Genomic DNA, 26,456 nt, shown 5'->3' on the forward strand with positions numbered 1-26,456 from the left:
AATTAGTCACTCATTGAAAGGGAGCTTCACTTACCCTTGGGATCCTCCCATAATCAGTATTATCCCTAAAAGAAAACACTTTCAGTGGAACAGTGCAATCAAAACACTGTGCAGCCATGTTAACTGCTTCCTGTATTCGGTAAAACAAAAGAAAGCTGGTCTCACATTCTTCTTGCTCCCTTTTTAAATACTGATGGAAAGTCTGTGCTCAGAAATGAAGAAAAAAAACTGAAAAGCATATAAGCAGCACCACATATATTAGAAAAGTAAGATAATCAAATATGCTTTCACTTGGTTTTAACATACATGTATGTGTGTGTGCTGTGTGTGTGTAGTAAGCAATTAATTGTACCTTATAATGGTACATTTGTAAATGAGTTTATAAAACATTTGCAGAATTTCCACACATATCAGGGCTAGGGGGTGTGCATAAACTAAACCTAATATGTGAGTACAGTTTCACTCTTTCAGTGTTTGTCATATTGCTGAGCTTCACTGCCACCTAATGGTGTAAGGGGGCAACCTACCAGAATCAGTTTGGTTCTTCCATTTATTCAAGTGCTGACAAAAACCCTTATACAATATCATTTCACATCAGAATTGAATGGTTTTTCTTTTATTAAAGTTTACATCCGAGTTTATTCACTTGAAGTCAAGACAACAGAGATGCCGATGGATTTGTGCTTGTAAAACATGCAGATTGAAATGTGTTTGTTATGTTCTAAACTTGAACAATGGATTAGGGAATACTGCACATCAAGACTTCCATAACATATATTTGGAGCTAATCTTAGTTCTTGAAAATGCAATGCAATGCAAAATGTAATCTCTACTGATATGTGGTCTACTTGTTAATTTGACACCTCTTAACATGCTTAAGTCAAACTAGGACAGCCCTATCAACTGCAGCTCTTCAATATACAATTCAATTTTTACTGCAATTATTGCAGGTTCTGTCAGTGTAAGGTGTAATGTATATGTATTATATACATAAAGTGTTACAAGTTGGGCTCTTATTTTCCCCGCATGGTGTGGGATTTCACACTGGCAATTTTGCAAGCGGAGTCTTTTTGTGGTAAATGTTGCCTTCATTTTTCCTTTTACTACATGAATGCATTTCTCCAGTAGGGGCAGAACTCAAACGGCCCTACATCTTTCTGACTCTCACTTTCCGTTCATTTGTGTGGTCCTAGGACCCCTGCCTATCTATCCAAAACAACCCTTTGACCAGCTTAGAAATGCATTTAATGTATCTTTATTATTCATGGAATATCATTTTACAATATATATAGTTGGATTATAGTATCATTCTGGATGTGTACTTTGGATCTGATTGTTTTATAACCAGCAATCTAATATTTCTCAAATAAGTTATTAAACCTTAACCAATAAGTGTAAATGACAAGCATCTTCAGAAAAAAAACCAGCCACTGAATTTGAACTTCAAAATGACGTGCAAAAGATAGCAAAGTCTTGTATTGCCATGTATAGCTGCAGAAAGAAACACTGTATATGGCACATGGATAGGGCCTTTACAATGTACATTTTTTATAATGTACAGTTTATGGTATAGTATAGAGACGCCTAATCAAAGCTAATGATTGTGCAGGTTTCCTGCCAAGAGGCTGTTGACTATTTTGCCTGACTACAAATATCACATCCTTATGTTTAAATGTGGCAAGTTTGATTATTTATTAAATATTCAAATTGATATTTGTATGTTATATTTGAAAGTGAGGTTATTATTAATCCTACCTTCTTTCGGGATTTAGTATTTATGGTTTATATATGCAGGCATGTCTTCGACGCCTAAAAACGGAGCTTCGCCTTTATATAGAGTTTCTCCGTCTTTCGCACGGTCTCAGTTGTCGGTGAGGCCGGCGGGGCGGATCCCACACCAGAGTAAAAGAGAAAATAAAGCAACACAACAACAATAATAACAACTTGGCCGTTTCCTACATTTCACTAGCAAGCTCCCCTGTGGATACATACCATAAAGGTGGGTATATCTTCAGTCCTGTTGCCTGGGGAACGCGGCTCCCAGCCGGCTGCTGGTTAGCACGCGTCGCCGTAGCTACAAGAAAACCGAGCTAGCAATGCGTGAAGATGCTAACGTTAAGTCAACGGTCTGTGCTAACGGTGGTGTGGAGGGCCATTTTACCAGACCTCAGATAACACCGGCGACCTGACCGTATGTCGGGGATGACTGGTCCAAGGAGCTGGGAGCCGAAGATACAGCTGTGTAGCTGCAGCTATTGGGGAAATAATTAGGTTAACTAAGGAGAAATGTGGGGTTCAAAGAGTAGGACTAAAGTTAGCCAGTTGCTGTGATGAATGGGTTTCTGAGGGTGAGGGATATACTGGAACTTGTATAGTTTTTTATTCGGAAGCTTAATTTCATATGTATAACCAGCGTCAGAAATACATATGTGATTGTGCCTCCAAATCTGAAACACTGGCAACATCGACCTTAATTGTTCTGTAAAAATAATTAATGTAATGTTCTACCAGTCATACTTTACTGTAACGTTACTGTTTTGTTCGTGCTATTAAATCCCACCTCAATCACTTGTATCACTTTCGTTATTCCATTCGTTAAAATGTTTGCTATTCTTAATACACAGGAAATCTCTGTGATATTTGAGTCGTGGGTTCTCTTTGTCATTCACTTTATCTAGGCCCACTGTATCATGCAATCTAACATTACTTCATGTAACACTTGCAGTTAGTTAACTCATTGATTAATCAGGACACTTTTGATAAACAATCACAATCAATTGGGCTTTTCTTTATTTTTGTTTTCATTTCAAACTGTTCCCTTTAGATTTTGGACTGTTTATGAGTTTGTGATTTTTAACAATTGTATCTACAGTGTTGACATTTTACATATAATGCTGATTACACTTATGTCAAATGAATCCTTTGTCCATGAATTTAAGTTATTTCTAAATAGATGTAGGCATATCATATCTATGCTATCGCCATAAGTTAATTTTTCACATTTTCATCTATAGATGCCCTCAGCGATGAATGCAAACGGGACCGTGCAGTCTGCCAGCCCAGATGTGGGATCCGCTCCAGGGTCAATGGGTAATTTTGCTGGACAGCCTGAAGTCATGAAGCAAGTGCTTTGTGTACTCGACAAGAAGGTCCGCAACATGGAGAAGAAAAAGGTGAAGCTTTTGTTCCAGATGCTTCCTCATAACAACATGTGGACATGCTGTTGTGTTTAATGTTGTGGCATGACATGTGTGTCACTCAGAAGCAATCTGTAACTGATATCTGAAGTGCCCTTGAAAAACTAAATCACTGACGAGAAGATTATCTTTACTTTTAATATGTACTAACATATTAAGAATTTGCTGCATTTTGGATCTTCTGTTACAGAGTAAACTGGACGACTATCAAGTCAGGAAGGATAAAGGGGAAAATCTGAATCAGGACCAGCTGGTGGGTGCACTGAAGCCTTATCATTCTGTACATTAGCACTAATAATCCTGTCATTCTTACAAGCACTTTTTCCTTTGCGTTTTATTAGGAGGCCCTCTCCAAATTCCAGGAAATCATGCATAACTTAGAATTCGGCCGAGATTTGCAGAAGACGTTCATGACACTGGGACAAGATGTAAGTATGACATTTTTATTTTTTGTTAAATTTCACCTCAAGAGTGATGTTGGACCTGACTTATAGTAACTTGACTTTTTGTGGCTCATGTATATTATCATTAGATCCAGAAGGCGGTGAAAAAGACTGCGCGGAGGGAACAGCTTCAGCGGGAGGAGGCCGAGCAGAAGCGGCTGAAGACGATTCTGGAGCTGCAGTTCCTGCTGGACCGGCTGGGAGAGGACGCGGTGCGGCAGGACCTGAAGCAGGGCGTCAGCGGATCACTGCTGACGGATGCAGACCTTGCATCTTTTGATGAGTTCTATAAACTGGTGGGGCCAGACCGTGACCAAAGCATCAGGTAGATCTGAGGCATTGATATCTAGATAGAGTTAATATGAAAAAAGCTTTTTTTGGTTGTTGTAAACAAGAGAATCTGTATCTTATCACTTGCAGGTTGGTTGACCAGTACGAAGAAGCATCGGTGCACCTCTGGGATCTGCTGGACGGGAGAGACAAGGTTGTGGTTGGAACAACATGTAAGTTAAATTTAACTTGGAGCCTATGATTGTTAGCGAGCAGAAGACCTTGATATTTTGGTTAATGATTGCTCATGCTAACTATTTCGAGCACCCAATTTACCAGCTCAAATGTTCCGTATCTTCAAACAGAAAAGGAACTTCATTGATAATCAGTTAATCATTAACTATATTTTACGATGATGGTGATAGAACATCCGCGGCAAAAACAAGCAATCTGAAGACATTCATTCAAAGTAATAACAAGTAGCGGCCCTACTGAAAGGTACAATATTAAGTTAGCATAAAAAGGGATGCATTATTTAAGTAATACTTGCTTTATTAAGATTCCCAGCTGGTGATGAAAATTGTTGGCAGAACATTTAGTCAGATGGTTGGTGACACAGCAGTCATTAGCAAGACTTTCCTTGTGATGAAACAGTCCGTAAGTAATTTCTTGGAAACTTTCAAGTAATCCCAAGATAAGTAAGCTAAAATTGTCAAACGCTCTGAACAAGACCTTCTTGTTATAAAGTACTGTAGGCTCTATGTTAATGTTAATGTAGCCCAGTATATATTGTATTTTGTGAATGCAGCATGTGTGCAGTGTTCTGATGTGAATAATCAGGCCTTTGGGAAATTGATGTTCTGCATTCTCAGCGCTCTGGCCTCAGGGCTGCTGCATTCTGCTGTGGGCCGAGCCTGAGGGCTGCTCCTGACTCAGCAGCGGGGGGGGGGCAGGGTGCCAGTGGCCTGTGGTTCCACTGGTCAGATCTCCGGAGCCACATTAGGATACTTGTGACCCAGTTCACTGTAGTGACACCAGCCAAGGCTTTCCCCTCAGTGAGGAGGTCTTACTCTGTGACTCAGGGGGATTCTTTTTAAGGCAGCAACAGACAGCTTGGCCTGAAGCATGTAACACTGACCTGCTCTTCCTGAACAGCTAAACGTGGAAATGCCTGAGCTAGCTTAAAGGCTTGATGGGCTTTCTAGTGAATGAAGTAATGGTTGTCAAATGACTTGGTATTGATTGTTAAAGTAGCATATTTCTTATCGATTTTGTCAGCAATTAAGGACATTTAGGCCCTGGATTTTCTTATATCATAAATTAGTTTTTGGTTCATCTTTTGACTCTTCCAGTATGGAGATATGGCCCTGAAAAATATGTTTCAATCTGTCTTGCATGTATTTAAATGTTTTGGTGCTTTCACATTCAATATTGTTGTTTTGGGGGAAAAGTGATTTCCCTTAACATTCGTGCATCCATCATGATTAAGCAAAATATGTCAGCAGTCACAGGGTTACTTGCTTTTGTTGTTGGATCACTCGCAATTAAATCTGATCAAACCATACCCACACTGTCCTGATAAAGCTTGTCTTAGTTTTTGTGTGTTTAAAAAAAGTAAAGATATTTTCTGTACTTCAACTTTGATTGTATACATATTAGATTTTTTGATTAATATGAAGATTGTGGGGCGTTAAACTGGGTATTTAATTTTGTTGTGTGATAAATGATAAAATCTCAGACCAATTAAAAGCACTGTACTTATTGTTACAGTGTGCTGTGTGTGTAGTCTAGCTAGCTGAACTACACACACAGTAGCCTCTTTCACCTCGCTTCCCCCCAATACCATGTCGACCTGACTTTAATTGATGTTGTATTGTTGTGTGGATTTCTTTCCAATAATGTGCTTACGATGTAATTCCTCTAATAGACAAGGCTCTGAGAGAGACTTTGGACCAGGTTCTGCTCAGTGGGTACTTTGACCGGGTTCCATCTCACCAAAACGGCATGTGTGAAGAGGAGGAGGAGGAGGAGGAAGTGGCAGCCTCAGCAGCAGCTTCAGCGGTGGCAGCAGCAGCCGTAGCTGAATCGTCAGAAGCAGAAGAGCAGACTGCTGATCCAGGTACTAACCAGTCTCTGAAGTCATGCTGCATTAAACTCTATTTTGAAATGCTAATGTAATAAAGCAATAATCAAATCAGCACTGCATTCTCTAAATAGTTTTTCTCTTTACAGAAACAGAAATAATTGAGGAGTTCACAGAGCCCATTGCTGTAGAGACGACAGAGGTGATACATTTTCCCCTTTCCAGTCAGGTCTTGGGGCTACTACTCTTTCCTAGCGTTGTGCTGATAGTTTCTTCTTCCCCCTGTAGTTCATAAACAGACAGTTCATTCCCGATGGCACATACAGCAGCAGTGAGAAGGAGCAGGGGGACGAGTGGACCACGGAAACAGAGGTATGCTGCAGGGATGGTTCTTTCTGGGATTTACATTTATTTATTCATCTTGTGTTGCTGATTTTTTTAATTCTTTTTTTTTCCTTCTGATTTTAGCTATGATTGCATTCTTTAATATATAAATATATATTATTATTTTGTGTTACTTTGTGGTTTGTTTTAACTATTTATTTTCACCTACTTTTGTTTAGTTGATTATAGTTAAAGTTTAAGGAAATCCCTTTCTTAGAAGACACATTATTTTTATTTAAAGTTCAATAAATGCGAGGTTTTCCAACTTCAATGACTATTCATGTATATATTTTAATGTCAACATTTACATTACTGTCAATATTGACCAATCATTAATCGTGGTTATAAATCTGCAGCAATAACAATTACATGTCATTATCAGCTTTGAAGTTTAAATGAACAAACTATGATATTAGTCAAGTTGAATCTTATTTAATGATCTGACTTTAAACCCACAGGTAATATCTATTAAGCACTATACAAGTTGTCTGTTTTTCCTGTTTTTCTAATTCATCTGTTCTGTCTCCCAAACCCTCAGGCAGTCGCTGCACTGCAGCAGCAACAGCCGCCGCCTATGCAGCCTGCCGTTTCACCTGTTGCTATGGAGACCCACCCCTTGAATTTAGCGTCTCCTGTGCCGCCGAACGACCCCTTGGTCAGGAAGCAGGTGGTAAAGGATCTAATGGCACAGATGCAGGGAACGTACAACTTCATGCAGGTGGGAACTTCGCTCTAGTAAACACAGTTGACTGTAGACATTAGACATTAAGCACGGTGCTCATCACTCCTCTGCTCTCAGGACTCCATGCTGGAGTTTGACGGACAGCCCATTGACCCCGCCATTGTCTCAGCACAGCCCATGAAACCCGCTCAGAACATGGACTTACCACAGATGGTGTGTCCTCCAGGTATGGTTATAAAGAGAAATCCAGTTCTGGTGATCTTGTATAAAAACATGACATTTGAAAGCTTGAAATTACTTTTCTGGTTTACTAAAGGTGCAATGCTCAAATCTTCTTAGTTCACCCAGAGTCCCGGCTATCGCAACCCAACTCTGTTCCTGTCCAGCCTGAGCCCACACAAGTAAGTAGTCAACCCTGGAAAACCCTGATTGTGTAGCCATGCTAAATATGCTTTGAAAGAGAATATGTTTTAATGTTTAATATCTGTGTCCAGGTTCCTATTGTTTCCCCAACTCCGCCCCCCATGTATCAGAGTTCACACACGCCAGATCCTCGACCCCCAACAGATACCATCGACCCCATCCAGGTAAACCATGCTTTGTGAAGAGTGAGAGCCCTTCTTAAAATGATGGGTATATCATCAGATTTGAGCCGATTGTCAATCAGGAAACGTTTCTTACTTGAGACTATTTTGTTTAACAACAATTGCAACATTTTAAGTTTAAAACGTTTTTTATAGTCCTTTAAATACTGTATAAGTATACAAACCGAGAACCAGCACCAGTCCTGAATTCAGTTGACTAAAAAATAATAGTCTTAATGAACTAAAAGCCTGTAAAATGTCCTGTTTGCAAGGCTGTGATGGTAGGTAGCTGTATTATTTAAATAAGAGCCAGGGGGGAAATGAAGGACATGACTTTAGTTGTCAAATATCACATCTTCATTTTCTCTTTTGATCCTACCAAGAGCATGTAACTTGGAATTTGCATTGTAATACCTGCACTTAAATGATATACGACATTGAACAATGTTGTGACCCTCTTTGTCAGACCTCCATGTCGTTGTCGTCGGAGCAGCCTCCGCCCTCCACAGCTCTCCCGTCTGCCTCTCAAACACAAGTGTTCCAGCCTGTCTCCAAAGCTCCGCACAGCAGTGGCATCAACGTGAACGCAGCACCATTCCAGTCAATGCAGACAGTAAGGCCCTTGTGTAATCTATCAAACTTACTCAATAGTTGTTCATGGTATCCAGAAATACAGCTATTTAAAGCATTTTGTGTTTTTAGTGTACTCAAATAGAATATGTGTCCTGTCAAGCAGATAGAAATGCATTTCCAGGACTTCGTGCATCACTGCCAAATATATCACTAATGACTGTCATTAGGGATTGTTAGTGCAGTCCTTAAGTGTGCTCTCTCATCATATTGCAGTTGTATGGGTTTTAAGTGAAGCAGCTGAATCCAGGAAGTAATGAGTAATGGACTTTACTCCTAATGAGCCTGTGACCTTTCCTCTGGTTTTGGCTTCACTACAATGTGGCCCTTGTTCTCCCCTCAGGTGTTCAACCTCAATGCCCCAGTCCCGCCAGCTAATGAGACAGAGGCTTTGAACCAGGCCAGCCAATACCAGAACAGCTACAACCCAGCCTTCAGCAGCCCGCCGCAGCATCCTTCGGAGCCGACAGAGATGCAGGCAGAGCAGCTGCAGACTGGTGGGCACATGTTTTCATTTTGTACTTACAGGATTGATTGTGCAAGATTTGTCTTGTCTTTTTTTAGAACTTTTTATTTATTCCACAAATATATAACATACATGGAGATGTACATAAAAGTCACCCCCGCCTCAGTTTACAGTCCACTCAAATCTGGACGTTATTGCTCACATACACATACATACATTACCCCTTTCCTTCCAAGTCTTGGCAAATTATACATAAATAGAGACATTAATTTAAATTCTCTGACCTTTCCCTGGGTAGTCGGTACAATTAACTCTATTTTTATTAATAAATACTGTGTTCAAATTATACTGGAGATTGACTTGCATCCGTTTTGGGGCACCCACTGTGTTTTCTGGTAGTTGGTGCCTTCCATTCCCAGGACCAGTCAGCAGGCCAGCAGCAGGGCCCGGGCTTCACCAGGCAGGGCCAGTCCTTCTACAACAGCAGAGGCATGTCCCGCGGCGGACCTCGCAACGCCAGGGGGATGATCAACGGATACAGAGGCTCCTCGAACGGATTCAGAGGTAGGAACACATCCTACAGCCACAAACATATCCTTTATTTTCACTTAAGTGACATCGCCTCATCTGTTAAAGATAGGGCTTGTTGTCATTCAAACATAGGTGTCAATTACATTATGGCTTAAGTCAGACTTAACAGAACCTTTACAGAAAAAATGGCATTGCTGACTTAGATTTTTTTTAATTAATTTTGAAGCCTCAGTTAATGATCTTTGTTGGCATGGTACTCCTTCTCACAGTGAGATCAAATGTCCCTATCGATTTTATTATTCATTAGACATATTTTGCCTTTTTGTAATTTAAAATGACAAGAATTTACAATTATTAAACACTTTCTTTCTTGAATTATGTAACTTCATACTGGTGTTGCTTTTCAGTTTAGGCATTTTGATTAAATTCAGATTAGTTTAACTGTCTTTTTAACATAAAAAAGTCAAAGTAACCCAGATGCTTGTAGACATTTAGAATTGCATGCATGTCTGAAGGGTCAAAATGTTCAGAGCTTACTTGGTATACATTTCAGGAGAAGCTTTTGAAGTTTCAAGTCTTCCTTCTTTCAGGTGGCTATGATGGATATCGTCCTCCTTTCGCCAATACTCAAAACTCTGGTTATGGACAGACTCAGTTCAACACACCTCGGGATTACTCAAACGGGAATTATCAGAGGGTATGAAAGAAGCTTTCAGTCCTCACACTCTGTTGGCTTTGCTTTCTGTGAGAGTAGTTTCTAACATGTGTTTTTTTTTCCCTCTGTTGCTCCAGGAGGGTTACCAACCGAACTACAAGCGCGGCGCGGGTCAGGGACCCAGAGGAGTGTCGAGAGGCAGCACTCAGGCAATACGATCCTGAAAAGGCCTTTCATAATGACTGTGACTGACTAACTTTGCACCACACTGAAAATTCCAATTCCAAAACGCATTCGCCCCAGCTCACTCATGTTCTTTATTTTTTTTTGTTCTTTATCAGTGGTATTTTTCCTGTCTCAAAGTAAACTCTGCTTTGGTATTTAGAAATATTAAATTGTTTAAAGTCTGAAACACAAGCTGAGCTGTAAATCCAATCATCGATTTACACATGCCATGTGCTACAATATTCCTGTAAACTTGAAAGATTTCATAAGTTATTTTTTGTATAAAAAAATGCACCTGCCACTGCTGGTCCAACCCTTGGGAGTTTGTTCCCCTTCTTGGTTCTTTACTGTCATTTTGGTTTCTAAAAAAACGTTTTTATGTTCAATGAGCTCCCGTTTCCTTGTTTGTAAATTGATGTTGCTTCAAGAGTTTCAATAAAGTTGTGTTGCATACCCATGCTTCAGCCTTAGTTTTCCACTGTACAGTTACTCAATCTGAATCAGTTTAATTTTCCAGATGTGTGGACACTACACATAGAAGGAGATTGTTGTTAATGCACACATGTAGACATGCAGCTAAACATAAAGGACCACTAGGAAGGCCATAGAGCTCAGACCTCCAGTAAGCCCAATCTTCCAAAATGTAAGGTGTTCTTCCTTGGCCCATGATACACACTTGCACCAAGTATCATGAAAATTGAACCAGTAATGTTTTCCCTAATCCTGTAGACCTAGAGAAACAAACCAAACTAAGCTCTGCGGTTAAGTTTTCAAAGGTGAATGCACTTAAACATTTAGCTATTATGTTGCTAAAAATAGGTGAAAGAAGATACATTTATTAAGTAACAATTAACAATAACATACAATGTTTTAAAATGTGACTGTAAATTGTAGTCCAATGATACTAGACTGCAATATGCTGAAGTGAATGATTAGTGTAACACCGTACATGACAAGTGCATACATTTCTATTTTAATTACTATATCTCATATAAAACTGAGATGCTGCCTTTCAATTGTCGTATCACCTGTAATTTGTTTACAGCAACAATAAGAACTTGTGTTTTTTTTAAGTATTTTGACTGTAAGGCTAAATGTTATTTGTAATGCTAACAAATCCCTGACAAACTGTTTTATTAATAAGCCAAATCAATCTAGTCTATAGTCCATGCTGTGGTTGCTAGGTATGTTACCACAGAGAGGCGCGTGCTCATTTGGTGCACATGGTTAATGGGCTTTTTCCCCCTCAACTAATGCTGACAGGCAGAATTCAAAAGGATCTTTCCTCCTTCTTCTGGTACCACCAGTCCCTAATTTGAAACGTTAAAACTGGATATATTATTACATCAATCAAACCAATAAACGCGTACGTGTAAATGAAGCAATAAGAGTTTAAGTTTTCCACCTGGCATACTAACTCGGGGACTTACTTGCACATGTTTTCACGATGCCGTCGCACTCTTCTGACGTCATACCGGGGGTCCTCCATGAACGGATGTCTCCACGTGAGTGTATCAACAGCATGATGTCTAGCATGTAAAATCAGCCCTTGACTTGTTGGAATTGCATACAGATTAAACAACCACTCGTTCCGATAACTGAAGGTAAGTGGAAACATTAAGTGTATTTTCTTTATATGAGACTTTCATTGCGTTTCTTCTTCGCTGTGTGGCTGATTTGAGTTTCCCTGCTGCCATGAACTCTCATTTGTTTTGGCTGCAAGTTAGCTTCAGTCTAATATTCCTCTTAACTCAGTTTGACAGCATTACTTTTGAATTGTTCAACTTCTATATTACCTAATAAGTTCCTCTTTAAAATTAGTAATCAAATATGTTTTTCCGTGTATCTTTTTTTTAAACGCCGATTTGCTCTAGGATAATAACGTCTCGAAAACATTAAAATATATAACATTTAGCCCATTTTATGAATGTAAATGTGGTTGTGCCTTTTGTAAAAAAAAATGCATTTATTTAAAAAAAGTGTGTTTTTTGTTATGTTTCTGAAAGATGTAAACAGGATGCATAGCATAATTATTATTATTATTATTGCAAGATTATCCATTTAATAAGAATATATTCCTGAAAACACAGCCTTATTTCTACTGTTTTAAGCAACTTGAACATTTTAACATCAATATTTCCTTTTAATGATAATAATTTATTAGGAATGCTTCCTGCTTTTATTTATTTTTTACTACTTAATGTGACTGTTTAATGGTAGATATCTGATGTTAAATGTTGTACATCACCATTTATGTTTGTGAAGAACAACTCAGTTTGACAGCACTGTGTGGGTGTTACTGCACCATTTGTCACACTGTATCTCATACTGTTTGCTTCTTTGTGTTTTCTGACTCCTCTTAGTGAAACAATGGCAACAGTCCGCAAGAAGATAGACAACCGGATTCGAGTCCAGATTGAGAATGGAGTCGCTCTGCAGCACCGGACGATATATGTGGTGGTGGGAGATCGTGGGAGAGATCAGGTAATCTTAATCTATAGCTGTGTGTATATCAGTTTCAATTGAATTCAACACACACATCCTTTTATTAGGAATCCCACCAAATGCACTTTTTTCTAAGAAAAATATCAATGGTGCTACACTTTATGACATTCAGCATGTGTAAGAAGTGAGGGTTACCTTAATGGTAAAGACTATTGAAAAACTGATACTGATTCTGCTTGGATCCTCAACATCCTTCATATGTTGATTTCCAGATACTCAACTATTCTGCCCAAAGGTAGCCCTTGCTTGCTATTTTCTTTTGAACAAACCTTAACTCAGCTTGTCGTGTCACTGCATCGTCCTTTTCCATGATGTATGGTGACCGTGAATGAGCTATGAATCTTTTGCTGTTTAGTAAATGATGTATTTATGGAAATGCTGTCTGTAGTTCAAACTACAGTCCTTTTAAAGTTTTGTTTCTGTTTTTTTATTAAATATTTAAATCTGCCTTTGATCCAGGTTGTCATTCTGCATCACATGCTGTCTAAAGCTAGTGTGAAAGCACGGCCCTCTGTACTCTGGTGCTACAAAAAAGAACTGGGCTTCAGCAGGTAAACTCCTCAGAGAATAAGCTGTTTGCCATTTGTTGTATTATAAAGGAGAAGGGTATTAAACTTGTCTAAAATGCTTGAAACAGCAATCGGAAGAAGCGCATGAGACACCTCCAGAAGAAAATAAATACTGGCACGTTGAATCTGAATCAGGATGACCCGTTTGAACTCTTCATCGCTGCAACCAACATCCGCTACTGTTACTACAACGAGACCCACAAGATCCTGGGAAACACATACGGGATGTGCGTCCTGCAGGTGAGTGTCTCCTCGTCCGCTGTACACCAGAGTGCCTCTATCAAAGAACATGGAATATGGTTAATGTAATTGGCTCACAACCCACAAACGTTTAGGCTGTAGTCAGATTTTGATGTAGCAGATTTACTTGACTCATTTGAGGTTTTTGTTTTCTGTGTCACCCAGGACTTTGAAGCTCTCACTCCCAACCTGTTAGCGAGAACGGTTGAGACCGTAGAAGGAGGAGGTATAGTGGTGATTCTGCTGAGGACCGTGAACTCTCTCAAGCAGCTCTACACGATGACTATGGTAAGTCTTTAACTTGTTACATCTCCACACATGTCAGACTCTGTTAGCTCGACTTGGGATCATTGTGGTCTGTTTTTCTCCCAGGATGTGCACTCTCGGTACCGGACCGAGGCTCATCAGGATGTGGTGGGACGCTTCAATGAGAGGCAAGGGCTCTTATGGATTTCATAACATTTGGAGCATTTAGAGCCAAAAGTTAAATGGTATTCATTTATTTTTTTCAACTGTTTTCAGATTCATTCTGTCACTTGCATCCTGCAAGAACTGTGTTGTCATTGACGACCAACTCAACATCCTGCCAATCTCCAGCCACATGGCGAACATCAAGCCCATTCCTCCAAAGACTCAGGTAACTTTATTATAGGAGACATTATTTTTTGTTGCTCATTGACTACGGAATATCCTCCTGAGGCATCTTAAAAGTTGCTTGGTTTTCCAAGTAACTTGGTACTTGTCAGTCTTTTTTTTTCACTTCTATAAACTACTTTGCAACTGTTTTTAAAAAGTGCTACATCAATGAAGTTTGCTTGCTTGTTGGCTCGTTGCTTCCTGATTTCTGACCTGTTGTCTCGTTTCTTCAGGAGGACGGTCTGACTCCACGAGAACAGGAGCTGAAGGACCTAAAGGAATCTCTGCATGACACTCAGCCTGTGGGTGTGTTGGTGGACTGCTGCAAGACCATGGACCAGGTCAGTACCTCTCACCTTTTAAACAATACAAAGTACAATTTTCAATGAATGTACTGATCGTATTTCAAGTTACCAACACAAAGGAATTACACCTCAATAATTGTCCAAGTCATAATAAATGTATATCTTAAGGTTTGAATTGTCCTCTAGGCTAAAGGAGTGCTGAAGTTCATCGAGGCGATCTCAGAGAAGACCCTGCGGACCACCGTGGCTATGACGGCTGCCCGTGGTCGAGGCAAGTCTGCAGCTCTGGGGCTGGCTGTCGCTGGAGCTGTTGCATTTGGGTAAGATTGGTTTGATAATGTCTTACAAATAAACCAGTTTGGTATATTATGCTGACTTAATTTGATATTGATTTCCTGGTATTGCCTACAGCTATTCCAATATCTTTGTGACCTCCCCGAGCCCGGACAACCTGCACACCATGTTTGAATTCATCTTCAAAGGCTTTGATTCTCTGCAGTATCAGGTATGCAGCCTGAGAGTCTTCTCTGTATCAAGGACTGTACGTTAATACTCTAAGCTCACATTCCCTTTTGCATTTTTGTAGGAGCATCTTGACTATGAGATCATCCAGTCTTTAAATCCAGACTTCAACAAAGCTGTGGTGAGGGTGAACATCTTCAAAGAGCACCGGCAGACAATCCAGGTAAACAAGACTAGGCCACTCTTCTCAAAGTTATTTATATATCATATTTAGTGAATTACTCACCTCTAACCTTCCTGTCCATGTGACCAACAGTACATCCACCCAGGAGACGCAGTGAAGCTGGGTCAGGCTGAGCTGCTGGTGATAGACGAGGCTGCAGCCATCCCTCTGCCTCTGGTGAAGAAACTGCTGGGGCCTTACCTGGTGTTCATGGCCTCCACCATCAACGGGTCAGTATGCTGGATGACATACATGATCCAATATCACACTACTTTTGTCCAAATAACTATACATGCAAAGACATTTAGAGGTGGTATTTTGATTATTATGGGTTTAATTAAAAGTCAGTTTGTTCTTTGATGCTTTGGCAAAAACATGAATACCAATAAAGCCATTGAAAGGCAGGAAAACAAATATTTAATAAGAGCAGTTATTCAATGCATTTTTGGATTGTTTTGTTTAAAAATAGTCAAGAAATACGCAATATGATGTTTGTAAAGCCTAGGTTACATATGCTTGATTTTTCTTTGAACAATAGTAAAAAAAAAACTGATAATATTCAGTTTTGTATAATAGAATATTTGTATTTTAAACAAATATTCACACCTCGAGAATCCTTCAACCAGTAATTCTGATTAGAGTTTTGAAATGGTTGATATTTCAGTTGATCGATAATTTACTTCACTATTTCAGCTGTAGCTCTTTGCCTCTCTCACCGCTGTGTTCCTCTCTCTCTCTGCAGATATGAAGGCACCGGGCGCTCTCTCTCCCTCAAACTGATCCAGCAGCTGCGGCAACAGAGTGCCGACAGTCAGCAGAACATGTCTGCAGAGAACAGGAGCTCCAACACAGAGAGGCTGGCAGCAGGTACAGACATCAGGGATCTGTCTGTGGTTGTTTAGTGACCAATGCGAGTCAGAAAATGGACTGACTGTTTCTCTGTCTCTGCACACAGCTCGCTCTCTCCATGAGGTCACTCTTCACGAGTCGATCCGGTACGCCCCTGGAGACGCTGTGGAGAAGTGGCTGAACGACCTGCTGTGTCTCGACTGTATGAACATACCCAGACTCATCTCCGGCTGCCCCCTCCCACAGACCTGTGACCTGTATCCTTTATGCACTGACCTGGTCAGCCCGGATTACATTACATTTCAATTAATTTAATTTAATTTAATGACCTATTATCCTCTCCCACATACTGGTTACATACAGCATGTAATGGAAGCAAAACATATTTTACATATAATTAAGAAAAGGGGAAGACACTTGTAATAAAATCAATGATTGCCTTCCAGTTAATATCAACTGGTATGTTTCAACCCTCTTTTTAAGTTTTCCAATATCCACTTCAAATATTTCTAAAGATATAACAAAACTTGGGGCTTACAGAGAACATTTCTCTTTTTATCACTGCTCATCTCTTTTTTGATATTACCATTCAGGACCATAACATTTAATGCATGAAACAAGAAATAAACTGTTATCATTTTGTAGCTAATCATAATCTTATGTTAATCAAATCAGACAACAAAAAATGTGAAATGTTGTATCACTGCATGCAACTGTCTGAGTGACACACTCCTACACACCAGTTTGTTCTGCGTTTGTCCTTAACCCCCACTGTGCAGGTACTATGTGAACAGAGACACCCTGTTCTGTTACCACAAGGCGTCTGAGGCCTTCCTGCAGAGGCTGATGGCCCTCTACGTGGCCTCGCACTACAAGGTGAGAATATTAGTCTGAGGATCACATTGCATCCTACATTGTATCCTGTCATCTGTTTGTTTATTCGCCGTCTCAAATGTTTTCTCTGGATCCAGAATTCCCCCAACGACCTGCAGATGTTGTCCGATGCTCCGGCCCATCACCTCTTCTGCCTCCTCCCTCCTGTCCCCCCCACACAGAACGCTCTGCCCGAGGTCCTCGCTGTGGTGCAGGTAAAACACTGCTGACTGGCGGCCATTTGATCAGATATTCGTTTCATTAAGTGTTAGACCTGTGTCAATTTTACTTGTTCATTTTGAGGTTTCGTAGGTTGTTTCCTTTTTGTTAGTTGACTAAAGGTCTGGGCATTTTGTCTTATCTTTGTCAAAGAAAACCCTAACTTATCTTAGTTTTAGTCAATGAAAAACTGTTGAGTTTTTAGTCACCAGATTATTTTGAACATTTGATGTCAGTCAGTCCAGCCAAAACATTACTTGTTTATTTCTTCCAAGCCATGTTGTTGTTATAGTTAACTTGAATAAGTAAGTTACTCCAAATCCTGACTATGCTCATTGTGTGCTGCCGCTGTAGTCCTGTTATGCAGCACAGGATACACAAATATGCTCAGTTACAGCTTTTATTAACAAAATTACCATTTTTGTATGCTTCTATCTTTTTAATTTGTGAATTGACTTGACTCTTAGTAAATGTACATTTGTTTTTCTCAGGTGTGTCTGGAGGGAGAAATATCTCGGCAGTCCATCTTGAACAGTCTGTCCAGAGGAAAGAAGGCCTCTGGGGACCTGATTCCCTGGACGGTGTCAGAGCAGGTACACACTCGATACAAGCGCTTTGAGATTTTTAAGCTCACATTATCAACGTGCAAATATTTGATCCTCTACTTTTTCTCTTTGTAGTTCCAAGACCCAGAGTTTGGCGGCCTCTCCGGAGGCAGAGTGGTGCGGATCGCTGTCAACCCAGACTACCAGGGGGTAAGAGCCTGCACAAGTCTCAGCATGTTTCCAGTGTCATTTGAATCTGCATGTTCTGTATCTAACTGGTTCTCCACCTGTCCTCCAGATGGGCTACGGCTCCAGAGCTCTCCAACTGCTGCAGATGTACTACGAGGGCAAGTTCCCCACCATGGATGAGAGCACAAACTCAAATCCAAATGAGATCACATCCGTCAGCAGCGAGGTAATGAAATGACATATATTCAGCAATATTTAGAAGACATCGATTACACACATGCATTGTAACTAGGGTAGAAACTCATGTGCCAGTCGTGTTGTTGTCTCTTGTGTGCAGGCTGTCAGTCTGCTGGAGGAGGTGATCACTCCGAGGAAAGAGCTCCCCCCTCTGCTGCTGAAGCTGAGTGAGAGGAGAGCGGAGAGACTGGACTATCTGGGAGTCTCCTATGGCCTTACTACAAGGCTGCTCAAGTGAGTGTCCTTGAATATGGAGATTAGGGTTGTTGTATTTTTGCAGATTTTTTATTTTATTTAAAAAAACTCTTTTTGCAACCTGACAGGTTCTGGAGGAAAGCTGGTTATACTCCGGTCTACTTAAGACAAACCCCTGTACGTATAAAAAGAGATTGTTATATATTTGTCTGTGCATTTTGCTGTCGTCACAGGCTGTAATTATTGTGTGTGTGTGTCTGTAGAACGACCTGACAGGAGAGCACTCCTGTGTGATGCTGAAGGAGCTGAACACAGATGACTCCCCGGAGCAGAGCCAGTGGCTCTCTGCCTTCTGGAAAGGTGAACTTCAACAACTTTCCTGCACTGCCTCTAAAGATCTGGTTTGTTTAAACTCATGATAGTCTGACTACAAAGTTATTGTTTCCCTCAGATTTCCGCCGGCGCTTCCTGTCTCTCCTCTCCTACCAGTTCAGCAGCTTCCATCCCAGCATGTCACTCAGCATCCTGCAGAACAAGAAGTCCAAGGAGGAGACCACCGGTAAGACTCCTTTAATAACTGATGCTGTCACACTAGAGGGAGACAGAGCTCAACAGTGAGGTTCCAGAAGTGAAAAACCTATTCATTTTCTGAACAGAAGATTCAGATTATTAGCCAAAAGGTTGTAACCATCCAAAGTAAACGTATCATGCTCTCTGAGATTGTGAACACTTTATTCCGGCTCGTGCTTCAAATGCAAACGCCATATTTGTTTTTTTATGAAGACATGTGTGATCAAACGAGTTTCATTGAGATCCTAAGTCCCTGGAAACATTTCTCTGTAACTGCCAATGTAAACGGCAACTGTGTGGTCCTTTAAAAAAAAAAAATGGGTGCTCTATCTTTATTCATTTGAATATTTTGATCTGTATTGTAGCAGTTCTAACCCTTCAGATTTCCTCTCCACCTCACACACTTTCTGACCTGCCTTTGACCTCCACAGTTCTCAGCAGATCCGAGCTGGCCTCCAATTTCAGCCCTTACGACCTCAAGCGCCTGGAGCTGTATTCGAGGAGCATGGTGGACTACCACCTCATCATGGACCTGGTCCCAACAGTGGCTCGCATGTTCTTCCTCAAGCAGCTCGGGGACGTGTCTCTCTCTGCAGCACAGTGTGTACGTTTCCCTTGAGCTCATGGTTTCAGTTGCTTCTTTGTCGTGAATTCAGTTTTATTTGAACCTGTTGCTTTTCCCTTTTTTCTCTAGGCTCTACTGCTCGGCATAGGTTTACAGCACAAATCAGTAGACCAGCTGGAAAAGGAAATTGAACTCCCAAGCTCGCAGCTCATGGGCCTCTTCAACCGTCTGATCCGGAAATTTGTCCAAGTAAGTTTACTCCTAAAAGCCGTACATGCTGTGAGGAAGAAGCCATCAAATGTAATGTAATACTTCTGCAACAACATTCATCTTTGTATATGTGTTGCACTGTTGGAGAAGCCTGTGACTGAAGTGTTGTATTGCCATATCTACATGACAATAAAGCCTTGAAACTTGAAACAATCCTAGGTCTTCACCAGCATCCAAGAAAAAGCCATTGAGGCAGAGATGGCGACTTCTATAGACGTTTCCATGGAGCCCACTGTCAGAAGCCTCAATGATGATCTGGTATGTGTTTAACAACTCTGATTATTTTAAAACCTTTGCTGGTTTCAAATGCTCATGTGGAAAGTGTTGCTTTTCTTTTTTTCTCTACTATGTAAAGTAACCTATCAGGGAAAATAATGAATATAAGAAAAATTGTTTAAAAATGAATCTGTCACTCACAGAACGAAGCGGCTAAAGAGTTTGATGAGAAACACAAGCAGGATGTGGAGAAAGTCAAGGAAATGGACATGGAAGAGTGAGTATAAGGTTTTGAGGAGGGATGATTTTGGTCATTTGTGTAGCATCTTGAAAATGCGCAGGGCAATATTTACTGTTGTAGTTTTAATAATTTCCTTTTTGTATTTACAGGTACAATATCCGTGGAGATAATGAGGAATGGGACCAGGTGCTGAAGAAAGCAGGGACCACAGCAGTCGTCAGCATCAAAAGGTGCAGTGACATCAGGATTTTTGGCAGACTGTGGTTGTTTGGGATGTTGTTGAAACATGTTTGTAACAATGTCCTTCTCCCAACAGTGAAAAGAAGAGGAAGTATGAAGGGGAAAACACAAAAGCAAGCAATGGGGCTCCAGAGCATGGAAAACTGAAAAAGAAAGAGACACAACACGGAAAATTCAAGAAGAACAAAGACAAGCAGGGCAAATTTGGAAAGAGGGCGTGACCGTAAACTGCTGCGTTGACAGGAAAGTGTGTGGGAACCAAGCGGTATCAACATGATATTGCAGATACTGAAGAGCACCTAAAAGACTGGATATCCTCTGAGATATATTTTCTTATGCTTATGATTTTTTTCTTTCTACAGTACATCATAACAAGTTTGTTGCTTTGTTTTATGGTGTGTGCAACATTGCAGAGACCCTGTATATCGGCAGCAAATAACACACTTACACATGTTGTACTAAATAGGAAGGATTTACTTTCAGTTATTTTAAACATTTTCACAGTATGTTTAGAGTTTCCCTTTTAGTTGAAGACATGATTTCTACAATGTAAAATGTTAATGAATAAGTTCTGTAAAATGATATGTGAGGTATATTAAAGGCTGTCAGTTTCCCTGTAATGGATCACTTGAACACTTGAGGCTTTAAATCAATCCACTTCTGTTTGAGCTGCTGTTTCACAGTGTCCGGGGCAAAGATACAGTCTATGGCATCATGGGAAAGTTTCCACACAGCTTCACGACTGAGATCAAACGTGGAAGCTGCCAGCTGATATTCCTGAGACAAGTCCGTACTGAAGACTCCTTTATCATCAGTCTAATGTGACAAAGAATAAAATCATTCATGGTCAACATGGTGTCAATTCAGGTTCTATATCAGGTGTCCCTAACCCTTAAATGGTTACAGTTTCATGGTGCATACTTTAGTGTCATTTGACAGTCTGTGTCCATATGTAACAAGTGTGATAAGTGATTATATTGGCTGTTAAACGGGTGTTATAACCGTGTACATCAGGTGTTATTTAGAAAATAGAAATCAATTATTTTCCAAAATATTTATGATGTAGTAGCAATTTAGGAAGCAAGCATATTCCAATAAATATATAAAAATGTCCATTCATAGTGTCTCATAAAATAGCCTTTATATGGCATACTATCCCTCGACTCTAATTCATTCGAATTTAGCAAACAAAATAATTTTTGTTCAGTTTTGAAATACATTATTCTGACTTTGGAAGTCTTTGTAAAGAAAGCTAAGTATGTCATTAAACATGTAAAACCGTCAGTTCAGTATGCCACAAAATGTCAAAATGCAATTAAAAACTGGTCATAGTATCGTATGTGAGGCGAAACTTACACAAATCACACTGGGATGTCCCATCTGGTACCAGTGTTTGAAATGATGATCGGAGTAACGTGCAACCGTTTGTCCTTTGACGTTTGATGTCAGGCAGAGCTCTGAGATAAAAAGATAAAAAATCCTTAAAGGTAGGGTAGGTAAGTTTGAGAAACCGGCTCGAGATACACTTTTTGTTATATTCCATGGAATGCTCTTAACATCCCGATAGCAATGAATATCTTAAGTGCTTTGACAAAAAATCCATAAAAAAATGTCATCTGTGGAAGCCGTAGTACTGTAAAAAGCACGACCAATCATTTTAGCCGGCCCTGCTAAAATGATTGGATGGCCTACCTGCCTGTCAGCCTTCCATCTGTGCACAAACTTATCTCGTGCCCTCATTGGTCATGTGCGCGTTCGTGTGTGTTGGAGGAGGGGCTCTGTAAGGAAGTAGCAGATTTTCTCCAGTTGTCTATTTTCAAATCCTAGCGATCTCGAGCCGGTTTCTCAAACTTACCTACCCTACCTTTAAGCAAGTCCACTGGTGCACACCTCAAAAAATAAATCTTTTAATCTCACTCTTACCCAGCGGTATGTTGTGCTTCACCACTTTGTCAACAAGCCCTTGAGATCCCCCCATGGCCGGGTGCAGGAAGGTGCCATGACCGATCCTGTCCGGAGGAAGATCCAGCAGCAGGTCGGACTCCTCCAGCTGGGACGGGACCTGCAACCGTTCATGTTGGAACATCAGATCTCTCTCAGATAATGTGCTCACTGATAACGGATTACATTTAATGTTGTGGTCATACTTCTGAGAGGTGCAGGGACAACTTCAGTCCACAGTTCTTTGCCTTCTGCAGAGCAGGAAGTAGGTCTTTGCCATGGCCAACCTGAGAGGGAAAAGTACATTCATTAACAGGAAGTGTGAGTAAATGTCAGACAGGTGGATTCCTTTTAAATCTCACTGAATATTTCATTTACATGGATTTGATTTTTTTTTTAATTATCAGTAAAGGTTTGGAGGCATCTACTGTACTGTACCGTCCCTTTAATTTGCAACTATTCTTTTTGCAAATAGCATCATTTGATTATAGCAATGCATCTGTCAAAATGCAAAAAAGCAATAAAATAAACAAGAAACCACGTTGGGATCAGTCATTGGAATACTCCAACAAACTATAGTGACTGCTAACACCATGGACCAGGGATTACCAAAGAAACCTGAGCAAATTGTTCAACAGCTACCATTATGGAAGACTGCACTTTCTGTAAGAGATAACATTAACCATTGTTTTTTATGCTTTTTTCTTTACATTACCTTCATAAATGTATAAGTAAATGTATTTGTAGCTTGCACTTAAAAGCACAAGTATCAGAAGCAAAAGTACTATTTCTGAACATGTCATAACCTGCAAAAAAATGCTAGTCTAACTGGTCCCCAACTAGTGGGTATTGTAACTCTAATGGTGCGTAATATTAGGAGTAAAACTGTCTTTTTGATCCGTCTGAGAAATAGTCAGCACATGTGAAAGGCAGAAACTGGTAACACAGAGAAATTAAATAGTGAATGTTTTAATTCCAATGATGCTCAATTTGTACTAACCGTTGGATCTCCACTGAGGTCGAGTCCCAACACCAAACCATCAGACGACAGCATGAAGTCCTCAGCAAGCTTCACCGTCTCCATGGCAACTTCAGTTCCATTCCTGCGGTCAATCGCCACCAGAAACCTTGAGAACAAATGAACACATTTACAGCCATGCACTACTGTGGCCAGCACTCACGTTCCTAGTAAAACATTATGCAGACTGTAATGGGAGTGTGTTCAACACAGGCACTTCTCACACACACAAAAATAAACATTTGCCGACTTGCACACAAAAATAAAACTGTTGCCTACCTGACATCAATGTCCACTCCTTCGCTTTTGCATTGTGTAATGGCTTTGATGACGGTTTCAATGTAACTCTTCTTTGTCAATCCTATAGGGAAAAGGTATTAAACTTGTTTCAAATTCTTCAAGTTTGTTTTATGTTTTGCACCAAAGTGTTTTCCCAAAGACACACATATACTGTAAATGTATACACATTAGGGGTGTAAACTACACATGTCATCACAATACAACACTATTTATAGTGTGGACAATGATGGCATGTTTTAAGAAATCACAAAGTCTGCCACGATACAATATAAATATTTTACACATTTGTATCAACCCACAAAACAAATAAAATGGGATTTTTTGGAATCATGTTTTCTTGAATGGTAATACTGACAAAGACGTGCCATGGGAATATAAAATATGTGTAAACTGTCTAATTTGAGAGCCTAATCATTTAATAAAACAACCTTGACAGTAAATCACTTCTCAGATATAAGGCTGCTTCTCCACCTGTATGTTTCTCCTCCCTTGGTGTACTTCTCAGCTCTAAATATTTGACACCATCTGCTGCAAACTCTTTGATCACATCTGTAGCAACCTGTGAAGAGAGAAAAGAAACAGCTGTCAGTAACATTCTGTGCAAAACATATATATATTTAAGTCAACAACTGCTAATTTCATTTTTTTTCAAACAGTCAGTCTTCACCATCAGGATGTCTTCCTCCGTGTCCACCAGCTGATGGATGACCTTGAAGACTTGGAAACACCTGCAGACATCAAATATGCTTAAGTTTACATCTTCCTCGTGCAGATCAATGTTGTCTGTTTTGCTAATTGTTTGGTCAACAGGCTGTAAACATCATGCATAGGACTACAGTTTTTTTCTATGGAAAGATTTATTATAATTTACAGCAGTGAAGCAATACAAATGAAAGTCATTAAAATGTTCATAACATAAGGTGGACTAAAATCCAATAAAAAGCGACATGTCGTATTTGTTCAGACTACATGACATGGAAGCTATTGAAATGTGTTCTGACTTTTTAAAAAAGGAAACTGCTGACTTGTTATATCACTATTAAAATAAAAATAAATTCAATGCAATGTGTCCTACTTTGCATTGTTCCAAATCTGAAATAATCTTCTTTTTAAATATTTATTCAAGATAAATTAATTACATATCAGTTATAAAGAAAAAAAAGAAGTGAATGTTTGTCCAATAACCAACATAAAACTATTCATAGATAATGTTCCTGCATGGGTAGGTCATTATTTTGTATTCTATTCTATTCGTTGATGTTTCATGTATAACTATACCATTTCCATTTTTCAATATGATTAATTAAACAATATATACACATATCTATGCCTACAATTCATTATAATATTATTATGATTAAAAAATGTAATTTACACCTGATATGCGCGCCATTTTCTTATAGATTTGACCCCTTTAAAAAAGAAAAACCCCCTCTTCCCATTGTCACATAACTATTACTGCGGTCAAGCCAGCCTCCACTTCGGAAAACACGTTCAAGCCAGCCTGCACGTTGTATTGCGGTGTGCGAATATCCTATGCATTACGGTAGAGGCCTGGAAAAACTGCCTTCAAAATAAAAGCGCTTACTCGGTCAATAACAAATATACCAAAAAAACATACCAAACATATTCATAAATACTGGAGCTTAAATTAAGAAATATGGTCTATATAATGTGATCAATAATTATTTAAAACAAACTACGTATAACTACCACATTATAACTGAGTGAATGTAAAACTTTCAAAATAAATAAAATACTTTTGAAATCTCATATGGGCTATCGTCCATCTGTTTTTAGATAAGAATAAAACAAAAACTATCCAGTATCAAAGACTAATATCACTCCAGGGTGATAGCAGGACACCCCATCTAGTCACTCAGAGAATATCAGGACAATCTGATGTACAGTTTCAAAATAAAATACCTTTGAAGTCTCATATATGAGCTATCATCCCTCTGTTTTTAGATAAGAATAAAACAAAAACTCTCCAGTATCAAAGACTAATATCACTCCAGAGTGATAGCAGGACACCCCATCTAGTCACTCAGAGAATATCAGGACAATCTGATGTACAGTTTCAAAATAAAATACCATTGAAGTCTCATATACGAGCTATCATCCCTCTGTTTTTAGAAAAGAATAAATCAAAAACAGATTATCCTGATATTCTCTAAGTGACTAGTTGGGGTGTGCTGCTATCACCCTGGAGTGAAATACGTCTTTGATAATTGACAGTTTTTGTTTTATTCTCATCTAAAAACAGTAACACTTTAATACCCACCCATTGTTATACTTGTACTTGTGAAATAACGACGATGTCATCATCAAATATAGCTCTAATTGATACAAAATTGGTCCTTTATTAAACTTTCATATGAAGTTACACGCACTCATCCAGGGTCCTCCGCTGGCCCTTGCCGATGGCCGTCATGCCGTGTCCGATGTTGAGGTGCGGTTTTCGGCTGATGAGCTTCTCGATGGTCGGGCAGCTGACGGAGCCGTTGAGGTGAGCATGGAGCTCCTGGTGACGGTTTGAAACGCTGACGTTAGCATCTAGGTAACTATAAATGTACACAAACATACTTTTAACCGTGTTTAAACTCCTCAAACTTTCTTCTCATCTTAAGATGTATCAATGCTTTTGCGACTTACCACTTTTGGCAGCTCCCGATAGAAGACATCGACCTCATTGTCCATCATCACAACATAAAACAAAGCCTGTGTAATCCTGAGCTGTGATCAGAGCTGCAGGCTGTCACTTAACGCTGACACTGTTTTCAGTCTGTATTTCACTGTGACACCAAGTGCAACACAGTAATAAGCCCCCATATTTTAGGGGGATTCTCCTCCTCAAGGTTCCGCTTCTAAAATCGTTGAAACCCCATGAGGCGACTT

General features: G+C 39.8%; 3 protein-coding genes across 5 annotated transcripts; 2 read left to right on the plus strand and 1 right to left on the minus strand.

Moving 5' to 3' along the window:
- Positions 1-1,865: 1,865 nt before the first annotated feature.
- caprin1b (cell cycle associated protein 1b) lies at positions 1,866-10,620 on the plus strand. The gene is made up of 18 exons (XM_034141225.1): positions 1,866-1,999; positions 3,015-3,173; positions 3,388-3,450; positions 3,539-3,625; positions 3,730-3,965; positions 4,061-4,143; positions 5,838-6,029; positions 6,143-6,195; positions 6,282-6,365; positions 6,916-7,095; positions 7,177-7,285; positions 7,399-7,460; positions 7,554-7,646; positions 8,110-8,256; positions 8,617-8,770; positions 9,139-9,303; positions 9,861-9,967; positions 10,063-10,620. The coding sequence occupies exons 2-18, from the start codon at positions 3,015-3,017 to the stop codon at positions 10,147-10,149; spliced, it is 2,061 nt and encodes a 686-aa protein (XP_033997116.1). The 5' UTR covers positions 1,866-1,999; the 3' UTR covers positions 10,150-10,620.
- A 1,010-nt stretch (positions 10,621-11,630) lies between these two features.
- nat10 (N-acetyltransferase 10) lies at positions 11,631-21,150 on the plus strand. 2 transcript variants are annotated; one of them, XM_034141226.1, is made up of 29 exons: positions 11,631-11,754; positions 12,514-12,634; positions 13,115-13,206; positions 13,293-13,464; positions 13,630-13,752; positions 13,837-13,898; positions 13,987-14,101; positions 14,334-14,441; positions 14,592-14,725; positions 14,817-14,910; positions 14,992-15,090; positions 15,184-15,320; positions 15,833-15,957; positions 16,046-16,196; positions 16,719-16,815; positions 16,911-17,027; positions 17,523-17,624; positions 17,712-17,786; positions 17,875-17,991; positions 18,103-18,236; positions 18,326-18,374; positions 18,461-18,557; positions 18,649-18,756; positions 19,199-19,371; positions 19,462-19,581; positions 19,762-19,860; positions 20,022-20,095; positions 20,209-20,289; positions 20,376-21,150. In XM_034141226.1, exons 2-29 carry the CDS (start codon positions 12,521-12,523, stop codon positions 20,518-20,520), a joined length of 3,114 nt encoding a protein of 1,037 aa, XP_033997117.1. In that variant the 5' UTR covers positions 11,631-11,754; positions 12,514-12,520; the 3' UTR covers positions 20,521-21,150. The 2 variants fall into 2 exon arrangements, with proteins under 2 accessions (XP_033997117.1, XP_033997118.1); XM_034141227.1 differs by having other exon boundaries at positions 11,643-11,754; positions 12,503-12,634.
- Positions 20,825-26,352, minus strand: adal (adenosine deaminase-like). 2 transcript variants are annotated; one of them, XM_034141229.1, is made up of 10 exons: positions 26,214-26,352; positions 25,952-26,082; positions 24,226-24,286; positions 24,030-24,117; positions 23,538-23,619; positions 23,241-23,367; positions 22,447-22,527; positions 22,223-22,361; positions 21,656-21,756; positions 20,825-21,115 (listed from the first exon to the last, which is right to left on the minus strand). In XM_034141229.1, exons 1-10 carry the CDS (start codon positions 26,259-26,261, stop codon positions 20,924-20,926), a joined length of 1,050 nt encoding a protein of 349 aa, XP_033997120.1. In that variant the 5' UTR covers positions 26,262-26,352; the 3' UTR covers positions 20,825-20,923. The 2 variants fall into 2 exon arrangements, with proteins under 2 accessions (XP_033997120.1, XP_033997119.1); XM_034141228.1 differs by having other exon boundaries at positions 25,952-26,122.
- Between the last annotated feature and the right edge of the window lie 104 nt (positions 26,353-26,456).

The sequence above is a fragment of the Trematomus bernacchii genome, unplaced genomic scaffold, assembly GCF_902827165.1.
Source record: "Trematomus bernacchii unplaced genomic scaffold, fTreBer1.1, whole genome shotgun sequence".
NCBI lineage: Eukaryota > Metazoa > Chordata > Actinopteri > Perciformes > Nototheniidae > Trematomus > Trematomus bernacchii.

Bases quoted from the DNA above. Each gene is read 5' to 3' on its own strand.
- caprin1b (XM_034141225.1), top strand. From the start codon at position 3,015: ATGCCCTCAGCGATGAATGCAAACGGGACCGTGCAGTCTGCCAGCCCA. The intron at 3,966-4,060 runs GTAGATCTGAGG...TATCACTTGCAG, and splicing joins GACCGTGACCAAAGCATCAG to GTTGGTTGACCAGTACGAAG. The intron at 9,968-10,062 runs GTATGAAAGAAG...CTGTTGCTCCAG, and splicing joins CAAACGGGAATTATCAGAGG to GAGGGTTACCAACCGAACTA.
- nat10 (XM_034141226.1), top strand. From the start codon at position 12,521: ATGGCAACAGTCCGCAAGAAGATAGACAACCGGATTCGAGTCCAGATT. The intron at 14,442-14,591 runs GTCAGTACCTCT...ATTGTCCTCTAG, and splicing joins GCTGCAAGACCATGGACCAG to GCTAAAGGAGTGCTGAAGTT. The intron at 18,757-19,198 runs GTAAGACTCCTT...TGACCTCCACAG, and splicing joins GTCCAAGGAGGAGACCACCG to TTCTCAGCAGATCCGAGCTG.
- adal (XM_034141228.1), bottom strand. From the start codon at position 26,251: ATGAGGTCGATGTCTTCTATCGGGAGCTGCCAAAAGTG. The intron at 23,368-23,537 runs GTAGGCAACAGT...TTTGTTCTCAAG, and splicing joins GGAGTGGACATTGATGTCAG to GTTTCTGGTGGCGATTGACC. The intron at 21,757-22,222 runs GTAAGAGTGAGA...TTTTTATCTCAG, and splicing joins GAAGCACAACATACCGCTGG to AGCTCTGCCTGACATCAAAC.